General features: G+C 41.3%; 1 protein-coding gene across 1 annotated transcript in view; it reads right to left on the reverse strand.

Annotated features, from left to right (window-relative positions):
- cacna1bb (calcium channel, voltage-dependent, N type, alpha 1B subunit, b) overlaps window positions 1-27,032 on the reverse strand; it is a 163,862-nt gene that overhangs the window by 51,981 nt on the left and 84,849 nt on the right. Inside the window, exons 10-24 of the mRNA XM_079659968.1 lie at window positions 26,887-26,976; window positions 24,354-24,443; window positions 22,785-23,006; window positions 22,581-22,693; window positions 21,302-21,414; window positions 19,917-20,048; window positions 13,940-14,012; window positions 13,488-13,605; window positions 12,346-12,413; window positions 12,049-12,155; window positions 10,132-10,194; window positions 6,364-7,098; window positions 2,909-3,114; window positions 1,823-1,952; window positions 81-210 (exon numbers count right to left, since the gene is read on the reverse strand). Of these exons, the coding sequence (XP_079516094.1) occupies window positions 81-210; window positions 1,823-1,952; window positions 2,909-3,114; window positions 6,364-7,098; window positions 10,132-10,194; window positions 12,049-12,155; window positions 12,346-12,413; window positions 13,488-13,605; window positions 13,940-14,012; window positions 19,917-20,048; window positions 21,302-21,414; window positions 22,581-22,693; window positions 22,785-23,006; window positions 24,354-24,443; window positions 26,887-26,976 (2,390 nt within the window). The remainder of the gene's footprint in view (window positions 1-80; window positions 211-1,822; window positions 1,953-2,908; window positions 3,115-6,363; window positions 7,099-10,131; window positions 10,195-12,048; window positions 12,156-12,345; window positions 12,414-13,487; window positions 13,606-13,939; window positions 14,013-19,916; window positions 20,049-21,301; window positions 21,415-22,580; window positions 22,694-22,784; window positions 23,007-24,353; window positions 24,444-26,886; window positions 26,977-27,032) is intronic.

Genomic DNA, 27,032 nt, shown 5'->3' on the forward strand with positions numbered 1-27,032 from the left:
ACGATGCGTCTGTCAGCCAGTGTTTATGATGTGTCCTTCCAGATGTGTATTTATGAATTCCAGATGTCAGCGTGACTCACGTTGTTGCGCGGTGCATTCGCTTGCACTGGATCTTCGGCTGCCAGAGCAATGCTGCTCATTGTGATGACCAACAGGATGCACATTTCAAAGTAGCGTAGGTTGACCACGTAGTGACACAGCCGCCGCACCCTGCGAGACAACACACACACACACACACACACAGAAATGTTAGAGTACACACAGAGAAGTGACAGCTCCATAGGTAATGTCCTTCTATAAAAGGTCAAGAAGCACACGCATATTCTTCCATGTCAAAACAATGTTTAGGTGGAAAGGAATCTGGCATTTAATTTGTCTAATCCCCATCATGAGTCCAGGATGATATGTGGGTCTGGAACGTGAATGGAGTGGTAAATCAAGAGATTCATCTTCTGCCTCAGCTCCTCAGATCCTGAGACACTAATTCACTTGGGGCACAAACACTTCATTTTTAAGGAGAGTGCCATGGCCTCAGACTTCAGGAGCTGGCGCCCTTCCCAACTGATTTACTCACAGCTACAAACCACCCCAGTGTGTGCTGAAGGTCATGGTCTAAAGCCAGAACTACATCAGCCCAAAGGAGAAACACAGCAAACACTGCTCTAAGGATGACAGTTCCTTCTGAAACTGAGGAGATTGCCCCATCCTTCAGAACCTGGGAAAAGTTCTTACAGAGGTTATTGAACTTGTGGACTACCAGATGTTCTGGCTACGTAGGACCTAGATTCGCACCTACAGACTTGAATATATGGTACGATGCAAACCCCTGTAAAACCAACATAAAACTCCTGTTGTGTGCAGCAGTTCTACAGTATGACAGTATAACTATGAAGTCGATGGTTGATCTTTTGAACTTCGTTATTCTTGTACCTTAATAACGTGAATTTCGTAATGGTCAATCCTCAAAATTGCAGCTTTACAATTCAGTGTCAGTATGTTACAGAAAAAGGAAAAAAGTATGGACAATATTTGTTAATTGATTCAAGGTTTTAATTGACTACAAACCAATAGCATTAAGCGTAAGCTGTCCTTCCATTGGCTGTTAAGGGCGATTATTCAAGAGTTGCAAAATAAAATATTCACACAAGTAATACAAGGCAAACATTTGCTTTGCATTTGGTTTGAACAAAAGAGACTAGAGAAGGCCATATTGTTTTTTTAGGGAAACACACAGTTGGTGAGCTGCAGTCTCAGGAGTGTCACAACACACATCTCAGAAAATAGAAGAGTCAAGCCAGGACTTTCCAGAGCCGCGCTGCATTTAGAGTTAAGCTCAATTTGATCTCTCTGGTGATGCTCAATCTGCTGCACCGGCTGTGTTCCCCCACTACCAGAGAGAAAAGATTCCACATCCTGATAACAACTTTTATTAGATAGGGGGGTCAGTCCACCAAGTTCCCACGCCTCCTGCTGGCCAATGGCAACGCTCCAGACTCCTACTCATAAACAAGTGCTATGTTCAAGTCCAGATATGAAAGTAATGAAAGTGAGTCTGATATGTTCCTCATTGAAAAGAGGTTGAATGTGTTGAAAGTGTGTATGTTTAATTCTATACATTTTAAAGGGACTGTTTTAACAAAGTGAGGGCGGGGATTACATAATTTTGGTTATCATCTTTGGATTCACTAGGTGCTGTTAACTCATTTGACCCACTCTACATGGTAAAATCCTAATAATTCGTGTAACTTTGTATCCTTAATTTAACCCAAGCTATCAATCTTATTCCACATAACTGCTCTCAGTCACTTGTAGCTACACTTACGGGTTAGTTTGCCCAAAAACGAACATGGAGCTGTAGGGAAGGATCTGCCGAGGCCCATTAGCCGCCTCCTCATCCTCCAGGTCTTTCTTCTCATCGCTGAATAAGAAGCTGTCGCAGTCGATATTGTTCACTAGTGTGGAAAGATAAACACAATCATCAGCTCAAAGCAGCACAAACATTAGAACAATTAAAATATGGATACAAATTCCAGGCTTATGGTCTGTGTAGTTTTATTGAAATATAATTCACTTACGAGGCATGAAAAATCTGAAAATCTTGGTTTATCATAAAAGCTGCTTACGAAAATGAACTTACTCTACTCATAAAGCTGCTATTACAAAGTCCCCATACAAATATATAGCATTTTTATATAATTAGAAACTGGAGTTACTAGACAATAATGGCATTCTCATCTGCGTCATGTCTACCTATTGATAGAGTTCATTAGCAAATAGGCACTAGGCTAAGATGGTAACCATGGTAACCATTATGATTATTTAGCATTAGCATGTAAACATTGTCCTTACGATCATGTTACTGTGCCGAGCATTGAACTCAAAGCATTGCAGTGCCAAAGTACAGTAGCATGGTTTTCAAATGTTAGTCTAAGTAAACAGAGTATTACATTGCAAAATAAATATTCCCCTTTCAGGATTCATAAAGTATGCCGTCCTCCATAGTGATAAAAATTGGGCTATGACTCCTCTAGTATTTAACTTTAACTTTTTCTTCTGCTGAGTTCTGAAGCCGTGGCGATATTCTTAATTAGCCTTAATTACCCCTAATGACACTGCTGTAAATTGATGACTGGTGGAAACATTATAATAAAATGTTTTAACCTCATAACAGATGCAAGTAACGTCCAAAATGATTAGTTGTTATTATTATTATTTCTGCTTAATGAGTTCTTTTTACAATGGGTGAACACAACGATCGACTGTTTCATCCATAGCCACACGATCTTCTACGAATAACACTTCATTTACAAGTATTTATCTAATTCTAGTTAGAAATGAAGCAAACACCGAGTGGTCTGTGGATTATTTTCATCAACCTTTGCAACCTCTCTTCCCCCTGTGTACTCACTGGGTATGATGGTGGTCTCTCCGGGCGGGGCAGTGATGGTGACGGGGATGACGATGGTGTTGCTGTTGAGGCCGGCTTGGCTGGCCCTGGTGGAGTTCTTCTGGTTGTCGGCATCCTCCTGCTTCTCTCCAAGACTCAGGTTACTGCGCATGGGCTGCAGAGGACTGGAGGCCAGGCCGTCGTCCTCAGCATCCGGCTGCCTGTCCCTGGGGAGAGAGATGTGTGTCCATGTATCACAGGCTTCATTACACTCTGCTCACAGGGTTCTCAAAGCTTCGTGCCAAATTAGACTCGTTCGATAACGTTTCTCTGTCCTCCTGGGATAGGATCTATGCTGCTAGACTAGAAATGCTACCAAACACACTATTATATGGTAGTGGAATTGTATTTAGTGTCTTAGAATATATGTTTCCTGCCTAAAAGATCCACTAGAATTAAGTAAGCCGAGCCAGACACAAAACAGAGCGCTGAAGCGAGTGTTTGGATGATATTATGACATGCAGCTGTTATGCCTATACACCATGAACAAATATTCAAAACAGACCAAGAAGATATAAAATGATGCAAGACTCTGCAACTGTACGTCTGGTTTCTAACTTTAAATGTATTCAGAAATTAAACTGCGTGGAAAGTTAAGAGAAATGTGATGCTTCCGGATCAGCCAACAGATGCAAAGGGATGCAAGCAATGCTTTTCAGTTTGTATTCTGGATGTGTAATGCTGTACTTTGTATGGTAATGAAACACTCTAAAATAATAAATTCTCCATTTACTAACACGGTGCATTAGTGCTTCTGCTTTTGCAAGCAAAGTATTAGAGCAGCAAAAAAATGTAGTGTGTACAATTTGAAGAGTATAAAACAAGAACCAAGTTATAATACAAAAACAGTGCTGTTGTTCGGATAAGAGCTCTTCAGGGCTGCAAGGAGGACGTATTTTTTAAAAGAAACCCTTGGCTTTAAATCATCAAAGAAAATAAGCTTATGTTTATAAGTTTATGATACTTGGTCTTTTTGTTAAGCCAGATCATCTTCAGAAACAAAAGACATTACATTGCATTTAACTGACGCTTTTATTCAAAGCGACTTACAATAAGTGCATTCGACCAACAAAGTACAAACTTGAAAAAAACAGAATCATATAAGTACATCAGGTTTCATAGAGCTAAAACATTTCAAGTGCTACTCAACTGGCTTTAGATAAGCCAGTCCTTTATTAGTATACAAGTGCTTTGTTAATAGTTCTATCGCTCGAAGTGGAGTCGAAAGAGATGAGTTTTTAGTCTGCGCCGGAAGATGTGTAAGCTTTCTGCTGTCCTGATTTCAATGGGGAGCTCATTCCACTGACAATTGTATTACTTTTGAAAATGCTACCGCCTTAAGTCAAAAGCTAACGCTAGACAAGAACTATACCACCAAACACAACAACTCCTAGCTGGTGTTCATAACTGTGTCAATATGTCACAATATGTCGATCTCACATGCTTTTTCAAAAAAGACCATGAAAATGCAGATTGGGGCCTAAACCTCTACAGCAGGGATGGGCAAATGGCGGCCAGGGGGCTTGTAGTACTGATACCGTCCACTAGACTCCTAGTTACGTCGCGAGCTGCGTACATGATTTCATTCGGCAGCCAAATACCGCAAAATAATCTGTGACGCGTTTGTGTGTATTGTGTTTGTTTCCCGGGGAAACACTCACAAGAAACACCGGCTGTTGTTATGCCTGCTGTGACGTTAAGTTACCGATTGTAATTTTGCCTTTACAAGCTTAAAAGTTGTATTTATCATCTGAATTTGGCGAAACAAGTTTAATATTCTAAAAACCAAGACTTTGTTTATTTGAAATCAGATGAAAACCAACTCTCGCGGACCCTGTCATGTTATATATGATTACTACTAGGGCTGAGCGATTAATCGATTTTAAATTGAAATCGCGATTTGAAAAGATGCGATTATCGAATTGCAAAGCCTGCGATTTCTTTTTTTCTTTTCTCTCTTGTGTGTCATTCATCCACACCAATCAGAAGTGCTGTGCTCCACATGCACCAGCCATTGTTAACCAATCAGAAGTGGCCCATGATAGAAGGTGATAGACAGATTGATCCAATCACCTGCCAAGTATTTTTGAAAGTGCCTGCCCTTTCCAAATGGCTTCCAATGGAGCTCTCCTAGATGGTTTGGTGAAACAAACCATCTGAGTCAGGTTAGTCATGCTCCATCACATGTTTCTCTTACAGGGTGAATCTGAAACTGAAGCTTGACTTTAAAGCAACCCAACGGAAGTTTCATGTAAGTTTAGTTCTTTCACTCATAGCTCGGGCTGCGGGGGTGCTAGAGACGGGAGCATGTTGATACGACCTTCCTAGCCGGAGTTATGGCCGCATTTTACAATAAACTTCCGCTGGGTCGCTTAAAAACAAATATCGCAAATCGAATCGCAATATCTGTCAGAAAAATCGCAATTAGATTTTTCCCAAAATCGTGCAGCCCTAATTACTATACGCTTTTCATTCATGATTTCAGCGGGAGGGAGGGGGAGCGGCGCTGAGGAACAGCAGAGTGCGGGTTGACAGGTGTCTGTGTTGACATTCCCTTTATTGTGGAATAAGGGGAATGCAGAGACAGGCTACAAGTGTCTTAGGTTCAAGTTAGACAAATGTCTGGGTTAGTGTTCATGACTTCATGTTTATGTCATCTTAATGGTTCATCTCAATGCACACACATTTTCCGTGCCTTCCAATAGTTTAAAATAGTTGTATTTCACTGTTAAATAACCTGTTCACTACAAACATGCCACTTGTAAAAATGTAATAACATTTCTGTGAACTGATATTTGTTTAGTGAGCTTATTAGAGGATGTTCCCTGAAAGATTGTAAAATGTCAATGAAGATGTCAGACTTCGTATATTTGTTAATAATTACATACAATACATGGAATTTGTGTGTGTGTGTGTGTGTGTGTGTGTGTGTGTGTTCTAAATGAATCTGCGGCCCCCTGGTGGCCAGTACATACATTATGTAGCCCCCACCACCATCCAAGTTGCCCATCCCTGCTCTACAGAGTCAGCAAATGCACATCTATGAACCTTTGGGCAGGGTCAGTGTGTTAGCAAACACATTTTGTAAGACACCCAAATGCTTTAGAATTCAGGAGTGGTGTCATTACTGGCATATTTTATGTCGTAGTATAACACATGTAAATCTCTTGCACTTGTATTTACCACAGACCTAATTTCAGGTCTCTTACAAAACACCCATTGAAAATCCATTGGCTACAAAACAATGGAACCAGAAGTGCAAAAATGCCGTCTAATGTCTTTAATGTAGGACTGTAACTGTATCTTTAATAATTGTGAATAGTTTAGGACAGTCAGGATGTAGCATGGCCTCTGTATAGTTTTTAATTGCATATCCAATAATGAATACTTATAGAGTTTAATGTCTGCAGTCTTACCTGTGACCTTTGAATCCATTCTTGTTCCTCTTACAGTCGTCTCCATCGAGAGTAGAGTGCGCTCTGACCATCCGAGAGCAGCGTCCCCGTCTCTCTCCGTTACTCTCCCCTCCTCCTCCCCCCTTCCCCCTGTGCTCTCCCTGTGCTCCGTTGGCTATCACCCCGTTCCCCTCTTTGGGTGAACGATTGGAATGATGGTGGCGGTGTCCTCTCTCTTCTCCTCCTCTGAACTCTTTGTTGTCCTCCTCAGGGGAGCCGGCCTGGTGGTTGTGCCGGTGTCCCTGTCCTCCTTCGTCGTGGCTGTGGCTGCTGTCCCCTCTCCTCTCTCTGTCCCCGTTGTGGTCTCTGCTCCGGCTGTGGTGGGTGTGGTGCCTCCCTCCGTGGCCTTCCCCTCCATCCCTGCCCTCCCCGTTCCTCTCGCGGTGCCGGTGGTGCCTCCTGGAGTGAGTTTGGTTTTCTCCCATCCCGTCGTGCCTGAATTCCCCCGTCTCTTCGCGTCCTCCGTCTGGAGACCTGCAGGGTTTGTCGCCGTTCTTGGCCTCCACCACGAGCGGCCGGTCCAGGTGAGTCATCATGTCGGGGTGCAGGTGGAGGGCGGAGGCCAGCTGCAGGCGCTCCTCAGGGTCCAGCTCGTTGAACAGAGCCTCGCTGCTCGTCCTCATGTTGTGTTTCCTCAGCTGGTTGGTCCTCTGCTCCCACACTGACATGGACTTTGCTGAGCGCAGCTGCTCCTTACTGCAAACAGGGATCATCCAACAGAAAAGAATTATGGGAGATGAAAAAACAATTACATATTACTTACAACTATATATTTTCTCTGCTTAATGAGTTATTTTTCAATGGGTGAACATCACGATCCACTGTTTCATCGATAGCCACACGGTCTTCTACGAATAACACTACATTTACATGTCTTTATCTAATTCTAGTCTTTAAATAAGTAAAGTAAGAAATGAAGCAGACACCAGGTGGTCTATGGATGCGTCAGCACGAATGTTCACTATGGTAAAGCTTTCACTTACCATGCTTCAGGGAGAAAGTATCCTTTATAGCAACATAAGTATAGTTTGAATAAACCAACGCCTTAGATGGTACAGTTAGCTTATTGCTGAGGGATGTTACATGCTCAAGTCTTTGATGCAGGCAGTACAAGTGAATTTAATGCACTGGGATAAACTTTTTACCAGTATATACAGTACTATCTAAATGAATCCATGGTTTACCTTGATGAAGTAATTGGGTTCCAGCTTTGCTCGTTACCCTGTCTGTGGTGTCCATGTTGTTCTACTACAAATGAATTGCTACTTTGGGCAGGGAAAAGGGAAATGACCAATTCCATTGCAAGTATTTTCAGCAAAGAGGTTTTCAGGGCTACTTTGGACTTGTTTGAATGACTACAATTGACACAAAATAGGCTTTGCAGAACTAAATCAGAAGCATACAACAGCTTAAAGCTTGTTCCATACTTAAGAAAAGCATATTTAGCAGGAAATTAAAGATATACATAATGGATGTTAAACAAATCGAGTAGGTATCTTCCAAAGTGACTCTTCCCTTTTGTTCCACACAGCCTGGTGCTTGCTCAGCCACAGCAGAGGGAATACTGTACTCTCCATACCAAATACTAAACATGCCCATTCAATTATGTTCAACTGACTGTCCCATGACTTTGTTTTGGTCCCCATTTGTAATAATAAAAATGTATCAAGCCATTTTTTTAGGGAATTCTTTGCGATCACTACGAAGAAGAGGAACAATAACAGCGTTGTATCTCATCAGTCTTGAATAAATAAGAACCTACGCTTTAACAGGGCCACAATGTCCCATGACAATTCTCATTATAATAACTTAATCAGTGAGAGATAGTGTCAATGAGCCAAATCATTTCGGGGCATATCAAAATGTCCATTATCAGGAAAAACGTGTCAGAACAAATCTGAAACCAGCTGTCTGAGGCTGTGTGAAGAATTACAAATAAGTATGTCGGCACAAATGAAAACTACTTCATGTCTTTGTTTCCCTTACACCAAGTCAGTCAAAAGGAGTAAATGAACATCATTTTTAGGAGACCAGGCTGCTTTAGTATGCCTAGTGTTAAAGGTGGGGTAGGTAAGTTTGAGAAACCGGCTCGAGATACACTTTTTGTTATATTCCATGGAATACTCTTAACATCCCGATAGCAATGAATATCTGAAGTGCTTTGACAAAAAATCCATTAAAAAAAATTCATCCGTGGAAGCCGTAGCGCTGTCTGTCAGCCTTCCATCTGTGCACAAACTTATCTCGTGCCCCCATTGGTCATGTGCGCGTTCGTGTGTTGGAGGAGGGGCTCTGTAAGGAAGTAGCAGATTTCTTCCGGTTGTGTATTTTCTAATTCTAGCGCACTCGAGCTGGTTTCTCCAAAATTACCCACCCCACCTTTAAGGAAACAGTTTTTTATTTTCTTAACTAAAAATGGAATAAGTTCTTTGGTCATTTAGCAAACCTTGCTAATCTGGCATGCAAGTAAAATGTAACAGACATAGTGTTTAAATTCAGTTTGACTCATGACTGTATGACCCACATGCTATGAGTAAAGGTCATTCCTGGCATGTAGTCTTTAACAAGCTGATTCCTGGTTGAGAAGAACGAGGATATACACGTCTCTAATGGGTGAGATATGACTTTCTTTCCTTAACAAGACCTGAAACAAGCTATAAAAAAATCTGTTGTGGTGTCCATGTTTATTTCCATGCTATATGAAGACATTGCACACTGTTTCCACGCAGTATGATTTATTAAAATGGGGCTTTATGGGTTAGTTAACTCTGTTCCATCTGGTCACCTGTACCTCATGATTCGTCGGGCAGGAGAGTAGTAGACAGAATAACTCCTAAAGGACAGACAGAAGACACATAGGACAAAGGACAGGTATCCACACACAGTGTTGAAAGATCACAGAAAGGAAAGTGAGGGATGAAACACTGCAGGAGCAGGGGGAGTTTTGTTGAGATATATTAAAGCACATGCACACACTGACAAACACACACGAAGGGCAATGTCAAAGAAATCACAGGGACTTCTAGTAAGACTTCTTTGTTAAATAAGCGTCCCATGGTGCACTTTAATCGATTGAGACATCAGATCGCCGGGCAGGAGAGCGCAATCTTAGCCTCTGCTCATTTCTTCTTTAAAAGTGCCGTCCCGGGGTCTACGATTACAAACAGACTGGAAATCTCAAACTGCCTTCTGGGATGGCAACGCTTAGAGAAATAAAACATTTATATACAAATTATTCACACCAGAGAGCACAGAGCGGAAGATGGATTACTGTAGGCGCCAAACTGAGGAGCTGCAGCCATCAACTAAGTACACAATGGTTGGTTAAAGCCAGAGTGGGTTTATGCATCAGCAAGTTCACTTAAAGTGACACTCAGACTGGCCTCAGAGCTTCACACGTGTTGTCATTGTGCATGTTACTGTGTGTTTCTGCTCTCTGAGGCCTTTTGTGATGGTTTGTATAATTATCGTACATTTCATTTTACCAGAAAGGAAGATTTTAAGTTTTATGAGAGTCCCGAGGAAAAGGAGAAGAGAGGAGAGGAGGCAAGGAGAGGTTAGTATCAAGATGTAGGATTGATTGAAATGGAGATAAATCAGATGATCACAAGAAAGGAGAGGACAGAAGAGGAGTTGGATACATGGAGAGGAAACAAGCAGAAGAGGGGAGGAGAGCATCCAAGGAAAGGAGAATAGAGGAGAAAATTGTAACGGAGAGTGATAACTCACGCTGACTGAATGCTGTTGATGGACGACCTGCGAGAGATTGCATCTCGATTTTGCTTTACAAAACTGTACATGCAGAACAAAAAACAAAAGAATAATGAGACACAAATCCGAGGGGGCCAGGTGGACGCTCAGTCTGTCCACCTGGCCCCTCTCGTCTCACAGTCAACAACTAACTGTGCAAATACGGCAATAACACAAACAACAGAAGCATGTTCGTCAGTAGAGATATTTCAATAATGACAAAAAAAACTATAACTGGAAACATGTCAGGAGTTTCATTCCAAAACAAGAAAAGAGAGTTACTGACTGGAAAAAAATACATTTACATTGTTAAATCATCTTTATAGGGTTTTTCATTTAAAAAAAGGCTGTAGTTGTTTTGTAATGAAACCCCACGACAGCATGTACATTCAACAGTTCACTTACAATCAAAGCCGTTGTGTATGAGCTTACTGACAAAAGTGTTTAGTTTACAAATGAAAATATTCAGTTAACTGGGGGTAATGCACAGGACCACATAACAACAGTAATGACAGTGAGAGGGAAAATGAACTTTTTGACAGAGCTAGGGGTGCAAAATACGTATTTGATATGTTGTTTTATAGTTGGCAAGTATGTCGTTTTTAAAAGAGAGATAGATTTTGAAAGGAGAACATTGAGGGAATGACACATGCAAAGCTCTTCGGGGGCCATAACAGAAGTTTGAACGTAATGTTCTTTGCGCTTTTTGTATCTACTAGTTGGTTCCAAACTAGGGATTAACTTAATCAGGTTGCACCAATAAACCCTAGAAATGTCCTTAGTCAATTGTCAGTCAACCATTTTGAATGTTATCACCCCATTAAATGGCCGTCATGAGTTTTTATCACCACCGTTATAATGCCTCAGTCACAGGGTAATCTTCTAATAGGAAGTAGTTTAAGTTGTACGACCTCTTTTGATATAGCATTGTGTAAAACTCCACTTAACACATGCGTTAGAACGATGCTGTGTTTGAACTTCTGCAGCTCATCCGGCTCCTGATCACCGAGTACAGTCTAATGACCTGTTTCTGACTGAGGAGGACAGCAATTAAGGAGCGAGTGTGAATCGATGATTTCACTTAATTAAATGAATAGATGGATGTGCTGAACTGCACATCTCACAAATTGCTCAGAGTATTTACCTCGCAATAAAATCTATGTGGTTCACTATAAGGTTTTTCCCCTCACATTAACAGAACAGATGGGAATTAAACATCAACATATTTTAGCCTCTAGCATTATATATATATTGCAGCTATAAATCGCAGATTAAGCTCCTTTTCAACGGCTGCTTCCTCCTGACTGACTCTTCATTTTAGTGTTCATCTAGGCCCTAAAAATAGTCGAAATTTGGGAGCGCACATAATTTGAGTTGACCCCCCCCCCATACCTGTCAATCACAGACATGTCGTGGGTGGGTGGGCGGGCGGGTCAAAGGTTTTGAATGACAGTCGCTGTCTGGGTATGTAATTATCATATAATAGGAGATGGGAACTTCTAACTTGAAATAAATTTACTTTTATATTTTTCTCTCTGGTAGTTTAACATTACTTGAATGACATGTTGCCACTAAAGAAGTGTTTGGATGAAAACCTAATACAAAATGTGTTTGATGATATTTTTTTCTTTAAGGGGAAACAAAATGTGTGAAATAAACTGCTGTTGCAAACTAACATATTGTTGGTTGAAGCAAATATTGAAGAAAGTAGACAACACATCAGGAGCACTCCCTTAGTGGGAATACATCAGGAGAAAGAACATCAGACACACAGAAATGTTAGAGTGTGAAGGAAGAAAAGACAAAAAGACAACGAGCAGGAAGACAAAGGGACTTTTATCTCCAGCGCGGGGGAACACAGCTGCTGTCAGAGGAGAGAGATTCTTGGACACTTACGCAGAGATTGAGATGTTGGCTGCTGACATGGGGCTGACTTCCTTCACCTCCATAGCTTTCTGCAAGGCCAGCTTCTTATTGGCTGCCTGCTCCTGCTGCTCCTCATCCTTCAGCCAATGCAAACAGAGACATTAAATCATCCTTGTACAACCTGTTAATATCCTGTAAGGCTTTTCTCAGGTGCCTTTTTGACATGTTTCACTGTGAAGTAGAAAGAATAACTACCACATTTTTATATTAATCTGTATTTTTCATTGGTCCTAAAAGACAACCTTTATAGAGTAAGACCGGGACTACCTTAGTCAGCTCCTGTGCATTTGCGAGGTTATCGACAGCGATAGCCAAGAACACATTCAGTAGGGTGTCTGAACAACAGGACTCAGGAGAAAGCACAGACAGTGTATATCCTGTAATGAAAAGGGCCTAAAAATTGTTATTTGATAAATCCGTCAGTTCGCCTGTTGGCCCGATATTTGGGAAACAAGCAGGGTTATTCCACATCTGCAATTGAGGGTCCATTTTTATTGAGCATATCAGCAATTAGTAATTAGTATCAGTCCTCACTGGCCGATATAATGATTATTGTTATGCTTTTCCCAAGAAAGAGGGTTTACAACTCCACAACTGATAAACCAAAAATTATGCTATGTTGTTTCTTTATGGTTTGTAAAAGGTGTGTAATAAACACAGAAGCTTTCAGTAGGGTTTTCCAGTCTCAATGTTTGCCGAAATGAAATTTGCACCTTCCAAAGTAGTTTGAATGCCGTCTCTCTTAATCAGACCAGGTTTTCCCCAGAAGGCTGCCCAATTATTCACGAAGCCCACATCGTGTGCTGGGCACCACCAAGACAACCAGCGCTGAAATGATGACATGCGGCTATACATGTCGTCATTGATCAGATTGGGGAGGGGACCAGAGAACATTACGGTGTCCGACATTGTTTTAGCATAACTACACACCGACGCCACATTAACTTTGGTGCATTCTGATAGGCTTAAACGAACATCATTACCACTGACGTGAATAACAATCCTAATGTATTTACATTTATTTTTAGCCAGCAGTTTAAGATGCGCCTCAACGTCGCCCGCTCTGGCCCCCGGAATGCATGTGACTGTGGAGGCTTTGGTCTCTAAATTCACGTATATCATAAGAAAGCTACCAATAACCAGAGCTTTAAACTTTAAGGACGTGTCCCAGAACCATTGAACATTCCCACTAAGTTACTAATACTAACTGAGTTACAAGAATCTAAGGTATGATTATTAAAAGTTCTTAAACATTCGCTTTATTTTAGGTGTGATGTTGATTGACACTATTTACCTGCTGATCACACCTGGAATAATGAACACAATATTTAACCTAAAAGCATTTCCACATGTTGATCCTGCTCCTTCTGACTCTAACACTCTTCAGTTTAATATGTCATAGAGGATACAGTTTCCAAAGAGCGTGAGGACGATGAAGTAGACTGAGGAGAACATGCCCCCATGTACGCCCCCATGTGATTCGATGCCGTGGTACATCACAGCGTTCCAGTCCTCGCCCGTCAGAATCTGAGGAAGACAAGAGATCTAAAGTGACGCCGTAGTTCTGTGCAAATCTCACAGAGTAGAATTAAATTACTTTACAAAGTGAAGGGTTACGAGCCCAGACTAATTGAAGGATTATCAACGAGCTCATTAGGGGACAGAAGGTACACAGACCAGTCATTCCCTCTAATTAAAATGCCTGATAACAATCCTTCGTTTTCCATAAAGTCAACGTTCTACCGTTAATGTTGATGATATTAAGTGCACCTCATTTGTAAGTAAGTGTGTGTGTGTGTGTGTGTGTGTGTGTGTGTGTGTGTGTGTGTGTGTGTGTGTGTGTGTGTGTGTGTGTGTGTACCTGGAACACAGTGAGGATGGCTGCTGCAAACGTATCAAAGTTGGTGGTTGGGGTCTCTTCTTCAAAGTTAAACCTGAAAGAATCATAGTAAGAACATCATTACTCTCATTAGTTACTACTGGGTTTAATCTTAGGATAATCCTCTTTAAGTAACACGATCAAAACTAGTGGAAAGCACAACAAGAAGACCCAAATTGGGGTATTCTTTAACAATCAAGGCTGTACGTTTATACCCTAAACTTTGAGATTACGTTGAGCCAAACCAAACAGTTACATACTCAGGAAATGAAAACAAAATGTGCTCCAAAAAGGTCTATATCAAATCAGTCCTTCAAAAGAAGTGACACATAGGCATAGGAGAATTTTCCTCCAGAATACTTTACAGCTTCAGGTGGTGACTAGAGTATTCATAGATGAAACAAGTTGTTTTGTATTGATAATGGATGAGACAGAAGGACAGGGAGTGAAACATGTAGCAGCAGCAGGAAACACTAGTCCCCAGGGGGCCACAGCTCAAACGTTCAAGTCCCAAACACACTGCCTCTGCAGCTCAGGGATGCACAATGTGACATGTGTCACATGCTAAAAGTGAAGAAACTGCGATGCAGCACGTCAAAAGACTTACAGGGAGTATGAACATCGAATATATTGAGCAAATGTAGTTGATACCCAGATTGAGTACATTTTTTAACTGTCATTTAAAGAAGTCATGTATTCATAATACTGAGAATGTTGGCTGTAAGGATCTGGGTATTTAAGTGTCTCCTTGCTTCACCACCACAGAAGAAGATGTGCTTTCAGTTGAAAAGATAATCAAAGTTGCCTGGATGTGCCCCGCAGAGTTGCTAGCCTCAAAAGACAAAACAAAAACAACTTTACTTCAAGAGTTTCAATGAAAACTACAGCTGTGTGTGTGAAGCGGGTTTATATAGAGTATCATACAGACGTCCTACAGTGACAGTAGGTTTTTTGGCTTAACACAACAGCACTGCTGAATACGAAGACACTGATTAGGAGTGAATTATAATTTTCTCTATAGAATGTGCATGCAAGAGCTTATATCCCAGCAATGTTTCTTTAACGTGTTTCTTCTCATATACATATTGACCCCCAAAAGCCCTTAATATCGGTTCAAAAGTTTATATTTTTCATTGAAATGTCATATTTTGTTCTGCTGAAGGGAATGAATGAAATGTCTTTCACACTTCTATGAACAACCTTATGATTCAAATCATGTGATAGGTCAAAGCAGTCAGAGGAGAGAGAGCAGAGTAAAACGTGTACAATAAGTGTTGGGACAAAAAACCCGCGAAGGAAGAGAGCAAAGAGGAAGAAGAAGGGTCTGTAAAAAGGAGAAGACGGAGTAGAGCACATTTACCACAGTTACCGTGTCTGCAAAGATGACAGCTGGTTTCTCTTCAACAGAGCAGATCCTGTGATATGTGTTTGTGTGTTTGTTTATGTACTGTACAGTATGTATGTATCTCAGATTTAGAGGCTGATTTCAGGCAAAAATGATGATCAGATCATTTTGTGATGACAGTATGTCTTAATAAACACACGACAACATGTTGGTATTCGAAGCCCTTTGGTTTCAGTTTGTAGTCGTAGTGGTATTATCACGTTCAGGCAGACATTCGCTAAATGTAGGGAGAAGCTTTGTGTTTAGTACAAGTGAAACGCACTGGCCCAATCTTGGTTTCCATTGGCTATAATCTGATGTTTTAAAAAGAATAAACTGTTAACTGTGTAAACAGGCTCATAAAACAATGTTACACTCTTAACTCCAATTTGTAATCAAACTGTAAACAAGAGCAAGAGGAAGTTGTGGCCTTGTTATTTCGAGGCTTAACCATAACTCTTTGGTAAAGATAATAATGAAGTTTTCGTAAAATAGGTTTATTCGTCATTTGAATTGCATACCATTAAAGGTGGGGTAGGTAAGTTTGAGAAACCGGCTCAAGATACACTTTTTGTTATATTCCATGGAATGCTCTTAACATCCCGATAGCAATGAATATCTGAAGTGCTTTGACAAAAAAATCTATTAAAAAAACGTTATCTGTGGAAGCCGTGGCGCTGTAAAAAGCACGACCAATCATTTTAGCCGGCTCGGCTAAAATAACTGGATGGCCTACCTGCCTGTCAGCCTTCCATCTGTGCACAAACTTATCTCGTGCCCTTATTGGTCATGTGCGCGTTCGTGTGTGTTGGAGGAGGGGCTCTGTAAGGAAGTGGCAGATTTTTTCCGGTTGTGTATTTTCAAGTTCTAGCGCACTCGAGCTGGTTTCTCCAAAATCACCTACCCCACCTTTAACTGGTGAAGTATATAAGATACGTAACCAAAGTAACTTTGTCACCCGTGCTGGCTCCCATTTGAGTGAACATTGAGTGAGCTTGTGAAATGAGGTGTTCAACTATTACTCTTGGCTATAATGTTCAGGTATTTATATACTATTGGTCATGTGATGAACCACTGAGCACCCCATATCCAAAGCATGTACTGGTGTGGCCCTAATATGTGCATAAGGGAGACAGGGGAAGAAAGAGATTAGAGGGGGAGGGGCAACTAATTCAATAAGCCTTCCCTCCCTTGGTATGTCATCATACAGTAGTCTCAGGGTGTTTCTCAATGTCGAGTAAAGCTGCTCCAGAGCCACTATTTCAAGCATACTACGTCATCGTGTCCCGCCGAAGTACTGTTCCAATGTCCAGCATACTTGGAATTCCACCGAGCCCGGCGCACTTCATAGCGTGAAATTTCGAGGCTGCACATGTGTAGACTCCGCGGTCTTAAAATCCCCACAATGCTTTGCGCACGGACCAATTTCCCCAAATCTGTGGCGGGAAATTTAAGGCGGGGCCTCTCATATGACGCACACTTGCTCGCCTGTTCCACTCTTCGTTTCCCGAATGCCAGGAAGGATTCTTGCCTCGTTTCTGAAGGAAGTGACTCGGAAGACATGTGCTACCAAGCAAGCGTCCTCGACATTGAGAAACACCCTCTCTCTCCATGCTTCCATCCTCTATCTTTGTCTTTCTCCTTCCCATTACTGCATCATCCATCAACCAACCCTCTCTATACCCATAGCTCATCCCTCCATCACTTTCTCCATTTTCATTTCCCCCTCCTCAGGCTCGGTGTGGGGAGTGTCGATGGCGGTGGAAGCTGCTGCGCCTGTGTGCTCCGACCTCTGTTTACTCTGATAATAGGGTTTGGGAGCGTGCTGCTTGGCTTCCGCACATCATCCACGGGGACTTCATTAAATCAATGCTGAAAACAAGATTCATGTGAAGCCAAACTCCCCACCAGCAAGTGCCCCCCCCCCCCCCCATATCTGATACTTACAGCAACAGCAGCAGGTTTACAAAATAACAAACAACATCAAACTGCTGAGCGATGAAACTGTGACATGTATCACGTAAGACATCCTGCAGGAAATAGAACTGGCTTTTACAATATGAGGAGTGTTGAATACAAATGGCAGCTCATTGGATACAGTACTGTATGTGAGGGCTGTCACTAGTCACTCCTCACTGGGTCTTATTGCAATGACTAGGATGTTGTTATTCTTATAATGGCCGAAAACTGCAAAGGTTTTTACAAAAATAGTGGTTTTATTTGTGAGGTTTTTTGCAATAAACTGGTTCAAATCGATATTATTTTTTAAGTTCCATAGAGTGCAGAAATTAGTTTGAAGTTGAGAAAAAATGAAATGCCATCTCTTCTGTAAATGACAAAGTCAGAGTCAAACAACAAAAGAAAAACAGAAAGCAGAAAGCAGCGAACGGAAAAAAGAAATCCCTCTTCCTATTACAGTAAATCCTGACCGTTTGAGCTTATCACATATTTTCTCCAAACAGTCGGTGATGTCCTGTGAGTCTCAGTGGGGAGACGCTCCTCTGCCTCAAGCTGTTTATCTTTCAGTCCTCAGAATTTTACCAGGAGATTACTTTTGGTGTTTTGAGAGCAGGAACGTAATCTCTGAGCCAGAAATACAGTCGGTATAGTGCAAAGCATTTCTTACTATTAACAAGTGTTTTAATCTTCTTTTTAGGGTTGAAATACCTTCTTTTTTTTTATCAAACAATTTTTTTTATCAAACAATTAAAAGGATGGATTTCCTTTGGTATCGATTTAAACAATGAGATTATCTGCAAGCCAAATAACAGAATACTGCCTGTTGGATTCCTATCTTAAGAAAATGAAATTCGTTGACACGCTTTGTATATTTTTAGACTTTGAGGTGAAAATGTGTGCTCGGCTGTCTGAAAGCACCATGTTGACGTCAGACCCATCTCACACGTGTCCATCTCCAGAGTCTGATGTGATGCTAATGATGGTGCAGACTGATGTGAGGCTTGGCGCCATGACAACAGCCTTCTGCCTCAGAGACATCCAGTGGTGGTGTTTGTGAAGGCCGTCAGTCCCAGGAGACGAAGTCAGGGGATTGGGAGGGTCCCTTTAAAAATGTTATCCTCTACAATCACTAATTACCTGTAATCACTAACCTTATCTTGGTATCATGATATAAGAGTAATGATACCTGAGGACTTCCCTCTACTTCAGATTTACGTCATTATCAAATGCAATGCAAGTTAATATAAAATAAAGATATGTAAAAAAAACAATGCTGCTTTTTCTGTTGAGCAAAAACTCTGAAAGGGAAGTAAGTGCACAAGACCTTATTTCTTATTTTAAATGAACAATAAAAAATAAATCTTACACAGGGTCTACAAAAATGTATTATTATTATAGCATCAAGGGAAGTGTAGGATTAACTGTATTTAACTAATCATTTTTGACCATTCTTTAAATCCTGTAAATTCCCAATTTAGATTTGAAATACTTATTGAGCTAAAGAGAAACTTGGAGCCTGGAGCTCCCCGTTCATTTTCCAGTGTACAAAGCTTGTTGAATATCGTCAAAGTTTCCCTGAGATTTGCAGCAGACCTCCGATAGGCACTGTAGACATGCTGTCATATGATAGGACAGGTTGTACTCAAACCATGTACACAAATCTAACAAGCTAGTCAAACTCATTTGTAAGAGAAAACAAAAGGTAACATGTCAACTGAATGCCAAAATGCCCCTTTGTAAGAATCCATCACTGCTTTATGGATCAGCATCGTGATATGTACCGTAGCTGTGCACACAGTCTCACTGTTCAATGAGAGACCACTCACATTGTCTCAGCTGTGCTCACTTGCAGTTGTATTTCCAAAGTGGTGAAGGTAATCTAGATAAGCTGTTCACAACACCTGCTTGTGCCTCATGTCCCATTGGACTTCAGTGTTGCTCTGTTTCCCTTTTGTTTATAATGTTTTAAACCTGAGAGGAAAATAAGACCCAAGTCGTACTGTAATAAGCCTAAACTATCCTTTTGGGGGCTTTTAGAAATAAAGTTAAGGATAATTTTCTTGTGAGCCAAAAACCTGAATAAATAAAGGCTGTTGTTGTGAGGAGACAGAATGTAAAGTGTTGGTTTTATCAGGGTTGAGTCAGACGGGGTTGGGTGCCAGGCCTTTGATTATCTGCAGCCAGCCCAGAATCATGAGGTGTTCCTGCCATTAGGAGACGCGGGGCCCCTGCTGAGAGCCGTATCAAAGGGCCACAGTGGCTGCTGCTGCTCTGCCAGCCTCCTGCTGCTGCGGCAACATGTCTGTCACCGCCGCCACGCAGGGCCAAGGATCACACACAGAGCAGCAGGGTCAGGTGAAGAGATGGAGAAGGTGTGTGTGTGTGTGTGTGTGTGTGTGTGTGTGTGTGTGTGTGTGTGTGTGTGTGTGTGTGTGTGTGTGTGTGTGTGTGTGTGTGTGTGTGTGTGTGTGTGTGTGTGTGTGTGTGTGTGTGTGTGTGTGTGTGTGTGTGTGTGTGTGTGTGTGTGTGTGTGTGTGTGTGTGTGTGTGTGTGTGTGTGATGTAAAGCGAGACAAAGTGGGATCAGAAAACAGGAGGGAAAAGAAAGAATACTCACATTCCTCCGAAGAGCTGCATGCCGAGCAGAGCAAAGACCACGATGAAGAGGAAGAGGAGGAAGAGCAAGCTGATGATGGACTTCATGGAGTTGAGAAGGGAGACCACGAGGTTCCTCAGCGAGTTCCAGTATCTGAGAGGAAGCGGAAAACACGCAGACACGGATAAATGACTTTTTTTGTTGAGAAAGAACACACAGACCAAGACAGAAACACTGAGGAGGTTTGAGAGGAACAAATATAAGTATGAGCTGTAGGTGGCATAAAACAAATCAATGCGTCAGGGTGCGCAGCTGCCAGTTCCAGTGAATCACAGGATTACAGCTAATCTATGAAATAAAAGGATTGCCATTGAACTCTAACAGGATTGTCGGTTCAGAGAGAAAAAAATGGACACTTCAGCTCTTATAAAAAGTGCAGCATCGTGCAACAGAAACCCTTGTATCTCCAAAATGCATTGCCTTTAAAATAAGTAAACGTACAAATCTCTAAGCCAATGACATTGTATTTTAGATGTGTTTTCTTGCCAGGTCATTAGGAACAATGTCTTGTGAAATAACCGCAAGAACCAGAGTTTTTTCTTACTTTAACTGCCCTGGTTTTACATATGTCAAAACACAATCTGTGAAAACTGTCGTATCAAAGTGTTCTGTAGCTCTGGATAAGCTTTTTCAAAAACCCTTATGATGTGATCAGTCATATCACAGAACATGTAAAACAGAAAGCAATACAAAAAGGAGGTGTGAGCTTTCAAAGACGAAACTGTCAGGGTGAGTGAAGCAGGCAGGACCCAAATGCAGAAAAAACTGAAAATACCTTTATTTCAAGGTTGCAAAATGGAATAAACAGAACACTACCAAGGAACACGGTCATAGACAAATCAATCACACAATCAAGTAAACAGGTAGGAGGGAACACACACAGACAGGAAACAAAAGACAGATCTAGACAAAACAAAAACAACATAACACATATAACACAGACAGATCGTGACAGAAACAATCAAGCCAATGAATGTCTAATGAAAGAATACACTGTGTTGCATTCAAAGGGCAACATCCAGGTCCGTTAAGTGAAGCCAAAGAGGAAATGCCATTAACCTGCATTCTTTCTATTGGCCAGCGCGGTGGCATTATGGAAAAAGTATCGACAGGGTTTTTGATTAAGTTTGACCCCTACTTAAGTGTTTAAATATTTTTGGGAATGTCAGTTCTCCAGTTCCCATCTTGCTTTGTGGAATGCAAACAGAAGTGTATTCTGATAAACAACAGAATAAGGATTGGAAATGTGCAAAATGCAGAACATGCTTTGGGTATGTAATCATAACAGAGAATTTGGTGAAATTAAAGGACGTATTTTTGAAAAAGAAGTTTCGAATTGAACTCACTTGGTGACTTTGAATATCCTGAGCAGTCGCAGCGCTCTCAACACGCTGATACCGAACGATGCTCCGGGTTTAATCATGTCCCAGATCACCTCGCAAATACTTCCCACAATCACCTAGACAACAGAGCAAAGAATAAAGTTTTCACGTGCTGTTATTGCGTTAACTACACTGAACAGAAATATAAATGCAACGCTTTTGTTTTTGCTCCCATTTTTCATGAGATGAACTCAAAGATCTAAAACATTTTCTATATACACAAAATAACCATTTCTCTCAAATATTGTTCACAAATCTGAAAAAATCTTTGATAGTGAGCACTTCTCCTTTGCCGAGATAATCCATCCCACCTCACAGGTGTGACATGTCAAGATGCTGATTAGACACCATGATTATTGCACAGGTGTGCCTTAGGCTGGCCACAATACAAGGCCACTCTGAAATGTTCCGTTTTATCACACAGCACAATGCCACAGATGTCGCAAGTTTTGAGGGAGCGTGCAATTGGCATGCTGTCCGCAGGAATGTCCACCAGAGCTGTTGCCCGTGAATTGAATGTTCATTTCTCTACCATAAGCCGTGTCCAAAGGCGTTTCAGAGAATTTGGCAGTACTTCCAACCGGCCTCACAACCGCAGACCACGTGTAACCACACCAGCCCAGGACCTCCACATCCAGCATGGGTGACATGTTAGGGTTAGGGTTAAACCCTAACCCTAACATGTCACCCATTGAGCATGTTTGGGATGCTCTGGATCGGCGTATACGACAGCGTGTTCCAGTTCCTGCCAATATCCAGCAACTTCGCACAGCCATTGAAGAGGAGTGGACCAACATTCCACAGGCCACAATCAAAAACCTGATCAACTATGCGAAGGAGATGTGTTGCACTGCGTGAGGCAAATGGTGGTCACACTAGATACTGACTGGTTTTCGGACCCCCCCAGACCCCCCCAATAAAGCAAAACTGCACATTTCAGAGTGGCTTTTTATTGTGGCCAGCCTAAGGCACACCTGTGCAATAATCATGCTGTCTAATCAGCATCTTGATATGCCACACCTGTGAGGTGGGATGGATTATCTCGGCAAAGGAGAAGTGCTCACTATCACAGATTTTTTCAGATTTGTGAACAATATTTGAGAGAAATGGTTATTTTGTGTATATAGAAAATGTTTTAGATCTTTGAGTTCATCTCATGAAAAATGGGAGCAAAAACAAAAGTGTTGCGTTTATATTTTTGTTCAGTGTATCTACTTTTGAGTCATAGTGAATAGTAACTTACCCCAAAATCAAAGCAGTTAAAGGAGGAGTGAAAATAATTCCTCACTCCGAGGCCGTACATCTTCAAGGACATCTCAGTCAGGAACAAACCCAGGAACATAAACTCTGCTGCGTCTGTTTCCAAGAGGCACAGAGGAAACTGTTTACAGCCCACCAGCATCAATAAGTGAGGCAGTATAAGTGTGTGTTTGTGTGTGTGACTTACAGAGGGCCCTGGTGAGCCACTCGGGCTGGTCGTAGTGGACGATGGCCACGCACAGAGTGTTCAAGCCCACCAGACACAGAACGATCCAGTAGAAGCTCGGAGCCTTCACCATGCGCCGGATGAAGAAGCGCATCCTCTTCTCTTTGCGCCGGAAGTACGAGGAGCTGTCCATCTTACCGCTGCTCTTCACGCTGGCCCGACCAAACGGAGAGCCAGGAGGAGCTGGAGGGAGAGGAAATGTGTAGGTAATTATGTGTCACCGTTTCACAGCTTTCACACTGAATCACTGTGTGTGTTTTCCTTGTATTATTCCTGTTACTGTAATTAGCAGCATCAGCCAACACATCAGAAACTTGTTGCAGTCTATTTCAATACAGAGATTTTTTACTGTATTGGATTTGTTCACAACTAATTAACATTCACACACATTCACACACCGCTGTTCATGCCATTGACTCCCAATGGCATGAACAACAGTGTGTGAATGTTAATTAGTTGTGAACAAATCCATCCATGTTAGAGCATAACTTTAAAGTAGGACAGGATGGAAATGCTTAAGTCAAGTACAAGCATGTGAAAATTGTATATATTTAAGAACAGTGTTTGATTAAATGTACGTATTTACTTTCCACCACTACCGGATTCTCCAATTGTAGATGTTAAATCTATCGTACACAAACAGAACATGTGGTTCACAACTTTTCACCTGTTGGTGTGCACAGTTCGGGCAACAACTGTGCTACTTTGCAATTATGCTGTAGGAAATTAGAGCAGATGGTTTAAAAGACAGAAGCATAATAAGATAGTGATGTGTTGAGGAGAGATCATTTCACACCTGCTAACAAGCACTGAAAGATGTTTGTGGCCAAAACTCTAACTTATAAAAGTAACAACACCTCCCCAAGGGGACCAAAAGCAAAGCGTAAAATCACCTGAACACTTCCATTTCTCTTGCAGCTGCTCATTAAAAAATGTGCACCTAATATATGTGTACCGTGGAGAAGGACTGCAGGCATCTTGTGCGAAAAGAAAGGAGACTAAATGTAACTGTAGCATACCTCTATTCCCTCGGCACTTAATTTAAAACGGAAAACAATCTTATGATTATAGGAAAAAAGTATTGAAGGCAACCAAATGGTTTCAATTACCATGCTTCTGCTCGTTTCCAACCCACAGACAGGCAATTACATGTTGTCTTTATCCATTAATTTAAAAAAAAGTATAATTCTAATAGGCTGCAGGTGATTCTCCTGCCATTTGGATGTAACAGTCTAATTAGAAAAGTTAATTATACTTATTTTCCCTCAAGGTGGTTTGCCTGTGCTGCAGGAGAAACAGCTTTAATGGAGCTGAATCTGCTTCTGTAATGTTCATTTTTTACGTTTGAGTGAGATATCATAAAAAAATGTGTACTGTTCAAGTGACATTACATCTGATAAATGGAGAGCAGAGTCACGGTTCATTGTAAAGACAGGCTTTTATGGTGGCTTTTATATTGCCATATTTCAGAACAGATAGCATGTGAAGGTGGGACGTGGGGTGCAGGTGACGAAGGATAAGAAGACTTACGGACGGAGGAGATGTCAGCAAAAGGATCGTCCCCCTCCTCGCCTCCTATCAGGTCGTTTTTACCTTTCTTCGCTTTGCCACGTTTATGGACTGTAAGGAACAAAGGACGGAGAGGAAAGGGGAAATGATCAGATATGAGTCGTAAAATATGATATCAGCAAGTAGGTTCAAACACACAAGGAATCTTTAGTGTATAATGGTGCGTACATTAACACAGTGTAAGAAATAAGTTATTTAAGAGTTTCATTGTAATAACTACTCTGTAGCTATGCACACATGAGAATAAAAGCCTTGAAACTTGAAGTTGTAAAAAGGGATCAAGTATACAATTATTTCAAAACGTCAATGTAACATAAAAAGCAAGCATTTTCCAATTGTATTTCAATAGAACAACCTTCCTCCCCTTGTGTGTGTGTGTGTGTGTGTGTGTGTGTGTGTGTGTGTGTGTGTGTGTGTGTGTGTGTGTGTGTGTGTGTGTGTGTGTGTGTGTGTGTGTGTGTGTGTGTGTGTGTGTGAATGAACACTATGAATAGCAGACATCAATCATGTTTTTCATTTGGAGATGTTCTGCCTTCCTGTTTGAAGCCAGCCTTGGAAAGAGAAACTGCCGGCCCAACATGAGAGATCTTCACGTGTCAGTGGAGAGCTGGGCTGAGGCTCAACATCTACAATCCACCATCTCCGCTCAACAAAAAGCTGCTGGGAGGCAGTACCAGTAGAAAAACGATCTGGCTTTGACACTGAGCAACACGAAGAAATACATTTTTTATGGAATCCTTTTAGTTTGTAATTGAGTGCCACAAAGCTGGGAAAGAATCTGCCAGTGCTGTGAGATAACCTCATCTTGTTTCCAATTAAAACTTTCTTGATTGAACCCCCTACCTTTGTGACATCCCAACCTTAGGGCAGCACGACAGCTCTTTTAAAAAGGCAAAGTTTCTGAATATGGGCCGTCGGGATTTGATATTCTTAAAGCACCTAGACCTTCTTTATGATAAAGAAAAGAAAAGACCTGTGCATCTCACTCCTTACACTATGAGACATTTAATGAATGAACACATGATCTTCAAGGTAGGAAGACAATTAAATTCATGATCAGTGTTTTAAAGTGTTTCTCAAAAATACATTCAGCAAGAAAGAGGCAGGAAAAGGATCTGGTTCTCTTTTTCATTTTCCAAGTCATGAAAATAAGTTATTTAGGTAGAAATGATTTGCAGGAAACGACTAGGCCAAAAAAAAGCCTTAAAGACAATTTGCTCAATTTCTTATCTCTATACACCAGTTGAATGATTGAATAATCTTTTTAATTCAACAGTACTGAGTCAGGCAGCTATGATGGGCACTTTACCCCCATATTCATGCCTGTCACTCATGTGATGAAGGCCAACTCCTTATTTTCTGCTCTAACAACATCAGAGTGGCTTTCCTCTGGCTGTGGGCGCACACGTTTTAATCCCTGATATGTAACTAACTGAGAAAATATGGCAGCTAGGTGCTGTCACTTTACTGTGTGTGTGTGTGTGTGTGTGTGTGTGTGTGTGTGTGTGTGTGTGTGTGTGTGTGTGTGTGTGTGTGTGTGTGTGTGTGTGTGTGTGTGTGTGTGTGTGTGTGTGTGTGTGTGTGTGTGTGTGTGTGTGTGTGTGTTGGGGAGCGTGGCATAGTGAATTTACTTTAACAAATCCAATCAGACTTAAGCTGTAAATCCCACTAATTAACCCTTGCCTTCACACCAGGCTGATGGACTGACATCATCAGGAGAGAGAGGGAGAGCGGTAATTGAATAACAGTGTGCTCTCTTTCAAAGGAAGGCAACAAGAGTACAGAGTGGAAACCATGGCAACCACTTAAATAATGATGTACGTAAGTGCTGATTATATGATTAACAGTTGGCTAGCATGGCTGCAAACGGCACAATTACACAGTTAGGGGTTAGTGGAGTGGAGGGACAGCCTTACGCATAGTTTGGTATTAACTATTATAATAACAGGCTGAAAATAAATAGAATAAAGTTTTATAATTGAAGATAATATATATTGGAAGACCATGTGTGCTAAAAATAATAAATGGTTAAATAATTGGGCAAAAAAGGTTTTGCCAGGTGGAAAAAAAACAAAAATAAATGTTGTTGATGTAATAGTAATTTAAGCCACAAGAGGCCTAAGTGCATCACTATCCTGAGTTCTACAGGAAATATATTTGTTTCAATATATTCAAATTAGATATAATTATTATCCTCACAGAATTTTCCATTTTCCAAATATTCTTAAAAAAAACTAAAACATTTAAGTAAAACAATTCGGTCAATTCAATCAGGCTGAGAAAACTGACCACCAGAATGGTTTTGTTCTCACTTGCTTCTCAGGGTTTCCATACAGTCAAATATGTCTGAAGTTGACTTAAACATCCACTTCACAAAAGGGAACCAGATCACAATCTTTACGGAGGATTTATGGAAAGCAAAACGATGCTGTAATACATCTAGGAATGATGTATCATGATAAAGCAGGCAGCAGTTACTCAGCCTTCTTTATACCTGGAAGGTTTTGCTTCCTCTTGTACCACGCACCGTCCAGCGGGGACTTCTCCTCTGCTATCTCATCCTCCTCCTCCAGCAACACCTCCTCTGCAGCGAGGGAGAGAAATGAGAGAGAGAGGGACTTTCTATCAATTTGTCATGTC

Source organism: Notothenia rossii (genome assembly GCF_949606895.1).
Source record: "Notothenia rossii genome assembly, chromosome: 11".
NCBI lineage: Eukaryota > Metazoa > Chordata > Actinopteri > Perciformes > Nototheniidae > Notothenia > Notothenia rossii.